The sequence below is a fragment of the Gavialis gangeticus genome, unplaced genomic scaffold (assembly GCF_001723915.1).
Source record: "Gavialis gangeticus isolate Ggan-Ray unplaced genomic scaffold, GavGan_comp1, whole genome shotgun sequence".
Classification (NCBI taxonomy): Eukaryota; Metazoa; Chordata; order Crocodylia; family Gavialidae; genus Gavialis; species Gavialis gangeticus.
The window spans coordinates 17,979,209-17,984,855 of NW_017729000.1; the positions used below are offsets into that span (position 1 = coordinate 17,979,209).

At 41.5% G+C, this 5,647-nt stretch overlaps 1 protein-coding gene across 1 annotated transcript; it reads left to right on the forward strand.

Moving 5' to 3' along the window:
* The first annotated feature begins 3,396 nt into the window (after positions 1-3,396).
* Positions 3,397-5,405, forward strand: KCTD16 (potassium channel tetramerization domain containing 16). The gene is made up of 2 exons (XM_019505983.1): positions 3,397-3,885; positions 4,158-5,405. The coding sequence occupies exon 2, from the start codon at positions 4,440-4,442 to the stop codon at positions 5,403-5,405; it is 966 nt and encodes a 321-aa protein (XP_019361528.1). The 5' UTR covers positions 3,397-3,885; positions 4,158-4,439.
* The last annotated feature ends 242 nt before the right edge of the window (positions 5,406-5,647 follow it).

Consider the following 5,647-nt stretch of genomic DNA (forward strand, 5'->3'; position numbering starts at 1 on the left):
AGAACAGACACCAGAGAATGGATATAAAGTGAAAATGACCTTGATAAATTGGAAATATGGTTTGAATTAAATAGGATGAAATTCAATAAGGAGAAGTGTAAAGAACTGTACTTAGGAAAGAACAATCATATGCACAAACCTGAAAGTAGAATGACAGAGTAGGCTGCAGTACTGCAGAAGGACCTGGATGTTATAGTGGATCATAAGCTCAGTCTGAGTCAATAACAGAATGTTTTTGTAAAAAAGATAATAGCATATGGTGATGTATTACCAGGGGTGTCATATACAAGCCACAGGAAGTTATTCTTTTATTCTAGTCAGCACTGGTGACACCTCACCTTGAGTACCTTTTTATTTTGGGCAATGAACTTGGAGAGATGTATACATTTTGGAGAGATTCTAGAGACCAGTGACAGAAATACTTAGAGGTCTAGAAAACACGTTGTATGAGAACAGGTTAGAAGGATAGTGACTATTTATTCTGGAGAAATCTGAGTAGGGATGTAGGCAGGTTTCTTTTCCAGCCTGCATTGCGACAACTAGCTTTCCTTTTGCCCTAGCTATAGTGTAGCGGTATTCCCACACATGTTCTACACTCAAAATGTCCTTCATAACTTCATTGACTTTTGTGCTCTGGCCTTCTCTGCTGCACTCTGTCAGAGAAGTCCAGTGCTCTTTAATCTTATGGGACCGGCTGGCCCCATGGACTGTGTGCTCTTTCATCTTATGCCTGATCCCACTGCCTCCTTCAGGGCCCTCAGTCTTCACTGCCCCAAGCTCTCAGTCTTTACCACTTGCTTTTGCTTCAGCATCTCTGATTTTCTGCTGGGAGCTGTCCAGCACAATCCTTGGCTCTGGAGCCCTGGTCCCTTTGGGCTTGCTGTAGCAGCAGCATATTCTGGTTAGGATGGCCTGTTGTCTCACAGTCATGCTCCAAATCTGGAAGTATGCTGATGAGGCTGCTCTGGGCTCAGTCTCACTCCTCTCTCAAGCACACCTAAGATCAAGTGCTTGAGAGTGTTTGCAAATGGATGCCCCTGAGTATGCTCACTAGAAAACTAGGTTTGGACTATGCCAGGGGATTGTGGCTTGGGTTGGGTGTGCTCTACTTAGTAATGGGGAAAGGGACCCTTTACAGGGGATCTGATGCAAAAAGGTTCCTAAAAATGGAAGTTGATCAATTGTCTCTGTGTCCACATGGAACAGGTTAAGAAGTAAATTGAAATGAGGGAGATTTGGGTTAAAAATTAAAAAGAACTTTCTAACTATAAGGAGATGGTCAATCACTAGCACTGATTACCTAGAGGCTGTGGAAGCTCCATCACTGGAAGTATTTAAGTTGTCTGGAATGACATGGCTCTAGGGGCTGTATCTGGCCTGCACGCCAGGGGTTGAGCACCCTCGGTTTAGACAAATATGGCCCCGAGAAAGGGGTTAGACTAGATGGTGACTGGAGGTCCTTTCTATCCTTACTTTTTTGTAATCCTATGAAAAAAACCTTGTCATAAAATTTATAGATACAAGTTGTGCTTAAACCTGTGCCTTCAGTTTTTGAGAGCGCTTTTGAATAAAAGACTTTTTTAAAATCACACTTGCAGTTACATGAGATGTTTGAACAGCATATGCTTTGGGCTAAAGAATGATGTGTAGTGGTACAGGACCAGTTTTTTTCAATGCATATTTGACCTGCATTGCAACTGGTCTCAGGCTGCTTTGTTTGCTATGGCATTGATTCAGCAAAGTATTTAAGCGTATACTTTAGTTCCAAGCACATATAGAAATCCCATTGTTTTAATTTTAAGCGTATGCTTTCCAGATTAGAAATGAAGTTTAGCATGTACTTTGCTGAACTGAAATGAAACAAATGCAAGAATAGTTCACATGACAACGATTCCTGGGTAAAACGTGAAAGCTAACTAAAGATTTAGAATTGCAGCCAGCATGTTGTTATATTCCAAAGCCATTAGGTGTCACTGTAAGTGTGCAAAATAACATGTACTGTAGATAAGGGCTGCAAAAGAAAATAGTTATAGGAGACCAGAACATGTTAAGAACTTGGTGAAAGGGAGTGTGGAGTTAAACAAAAAGTAAGCAATGATGTTTATTAATGTATTGACTATGCAAAACAACCTGGACGTTATTAAGAGGATAGTGCTTAAACCAGGCTTTATGTATGGAATGCTTGTCTTTTATAACAATTTTAAGATTAAGTAGGTTAAATATGTGAAATAGAAAACAGAAATCTGTGATGAATTACTGCAGAATGCCTGAGCGATATGAATTTGATATATGAATTGGAAAATAACTTTGACCACGTTTAAATATGCTGTGACTGATTCTGATCTGTCTTACACTGTTCTAAATCACACGTCACTTCCCTGGCAGTTAGCGGAGTGAGTAACTTCAGTAGATGGTCTGTTGATTTACCTCATTGCAACCAAGAGAAGCATTATACTGTGTTTTCAACTGAATGGTGTTCATTTTAGTTAGAGCATTGCCTGAAAGATTGCTCAGAACTTTAATGGTTCATGAAACTGGGTACACCAGTAAAATAATGCTAATTGATGTTATTAGCTAACATGTTTGCAAACATTTCTCATGTTACTAATCTAGGCAAGCCCTTTAATGTCCTTAGCATTACTTTTAATTCCTGTTTTACAAACTGTCCTAGGAGTTTGTTTAGGAAAATACAGTTCCCTGGCAAAACTGTACTTGCTTGGATTTTTTTAAACCTGTCCCCGTCCCCCCTGCGTATTCTGTTTATTCCATCTCAGATTATGGACAACAGCTCTGTGATCAAATGAAAATCTCATCTTAAAAAATAGAGAGAGGCTCATTTTGCATCTTTATTACTCTGATCATTTTGCTCCATATGTCTGTTAGAACCTTTAGAAAGTCATCACCTTTTGTTTGGTGCCAGAGGGATGCATTTTTGTTCTGCAGGAGAAACATATCTAATGCTAAAGGGTGAAAAAAAAATCCTGCTCTTAAAGCACTAAATAACTTTATTTCAACTTAAAAACAGCTTTGCAAAAGGAAAAAACTGCTGGAATCTTTTACTTTCCATCAAGAGGATTAAACAGAAGGTAATAGTACCACCTCCCTGGAGGAACTTCTGCCTGCTTTGGGAATCGCTGTATGTGGCAGGATTGTGCAGTGCTTCTCTTTCTGTAACTTGTTAAAACATAAGAAAGAGAAAAGAATCAGAAAGTCCTCCTCTCGATTCCTCTGTTTTCTCAAAGCCATATTCCTTTAAGATGATGTAATAGTCATTTCCCTGGATGGTTTCTTCCCTGCACTGCTGAAACAACAGCATCTGAACTGCACTGGGAACTGTGGAACCACCCAGCTCAGCAGCCAGAGCAGCAGCTCGGGCAGCAAGAGCAGACCAAGCAGCTACCTTGGGCATCCTTTCAAACTGCTGCTGGCTGTCTTCTTTCAACCGTGCTGGGAACATGGGAGCTTCTGTGCCCTTACTGACAGGCTGGATACCACTGTGGGATCCCACTGAAACGTGTCCGTTCTTCTCTCAAATTCTGGGGTTTCTGCAAGTCATCTGAGCCAAGGTCCCTTCTGAAACACTCTCTCTCTCTTCCCCCCACTCTTAAGGATACTGATTGGGATTTATTTTGTGTTTTTTTTTCCATCTCAGATATTGCTATACATACTGGTTTCTTATCATCACCTGCCATGGTTAACTTTCCTGTGACTCGGTTTAACTCTTGAGATCTACATGGATATTGCTAAGAGCACTTTTCTTCCCTCTCACGTACCTTTCTGGGGTTGGATTTGCTATTAATTGGACTCTGTGTGCCTGCGCGTGTGTTCTGATTGCTTTGACAATTTGCTTTTCTTGACAAGAACTATGCATTAACTGTAACCAAGGTAAGACTCGATGTTCTCATTTTCCCATCTGCATAGGCTCTAGATGCCCGGCTTGTTTAAAGCTGAAATATGTAATTTCTTCTTAATACAATGCTGTCATGTATATTTTTCCCACACTAATTATTGCTTGGGGGAGGAAAAAAACCCCCCAGCAAAAAGAAAATTAGCAAAGAGATTTCTCTTAGCTTTATAGACTAACCTGCTTTACCTTGTTTTAACTTTTCTGATATTCAGAGAAATAATTGTTTTGTTTTGTTTTCCCTCTTTAACAGACCTGTGAATAATCATAGGCTTGGCATGACCTTGATTTTTGGGGCTTTGCTGGAAGATCTGATGATGTGATTGCATTTCACAAGGCGATTGCTCTCCATCCACTGTTTAAGCCACTTTTCCAGCTTCTGTGACACAGTCACTTATGGACAAATCTGACTTTTTTTTTAAATAAGCCCCCTGGTGTTTTCCTTTTCCTGTTACATGGTAGGAGCCTTATTTTATACTTTGATGTGATTTATAGCCCTGCCTTTCTTTGTGGTTGATTTTTGTTTGAAAATACAATGGCTCTGAGTGGAAACTGCAGGACTTACCTCCCTGCTAGAGAACAAGGGGCTGGTCTTCACTCTTTTCCTGAGGTGGTGGAGCTAAATGTGGGTGGCCAAGTTTACTTCACTCGCCATTCCACCCTGATAGGCATCCCCCACTCCTTGCTGTGGAAAATGTTCACCCCGAAGAGAGACACAGCCAATGATCTAGCCAAGGACTCCAAAGGAAGGTTCTTCATTGATAGGGATGGCTTTCTTTTCCGCTACATTCTGGACTATCTCAGGGACAAGCAAGTGGTCCTGCCTGACCACTTCCCAGAGAAGGGAAGGCTCAAGAGGGAAGCTGAATACTTCCAGCTCCCAGACTTGGTCAAACTCCTTACTCCTGATGATATCAAGCAAAGCCCTGATGACTATTGCCACAGCGATTACGAGGAGGTTTCCCAAAGCAGTGACACAAGAATATGCCCCCCATCATCGCTCTTACCTTCTGACCGAAAGTGGGGATTCATTACCATTGGGTACAGGGGGTCATGCACCATCGGCAGAGAGAGCCAAGCTGATGCCAAATTCAGGAGAGTTCCACGGATTTTGGTTTGTGGAAGGATTGCTCTAGTCAAAGAGGTCTTTGGAGAAAGTTTGAATGAGAGCAGAGACCCCGATAGGGCTCCGGAAAGATACACCTCCAGGTTCTATCTCAAGTTCAAGCACCTAGAGAGGGCTTTTGACATGCTGTCAGAATGTGGATTCCACATGGTGGCCTGTAATTCCTCAGTAACGGCTTCTTTTGTCAATCAATACACAGACGACAAGGTCTGGTCCAGCTATACTGAATACGTCTTCTACCGTAAGTACAAGCTATTTGCAGTGCAAAAATTAATCATCTGCTTAAAGTCGGTCTTTTTTCATATTTTTCTTGGTTTCAAAGCACGGGCAGACTTGATTTTACTGTATCTGTTGCTGACGGAAGTTGTCTTTTGATAAAACGGGATTCCAGTGGCTATGTTTTAGGTTAAGCTCTCATACTATAAACTGATGCTGAACTCAGTGGTATCGTCTTGGCTAGGTGGCAGCACAGACTGCCAAAAGCACCCCTTTTCCCCCCTGCAGCTGAAAGATTGGGCTATGCTTGGGTTTGTAAATCTGCCGTTTATCTGACTGCCTGACACATTTTCTGAGTACTTGCTGGATTCAATAGAAGCCTCGCAAACACACTGCAGATT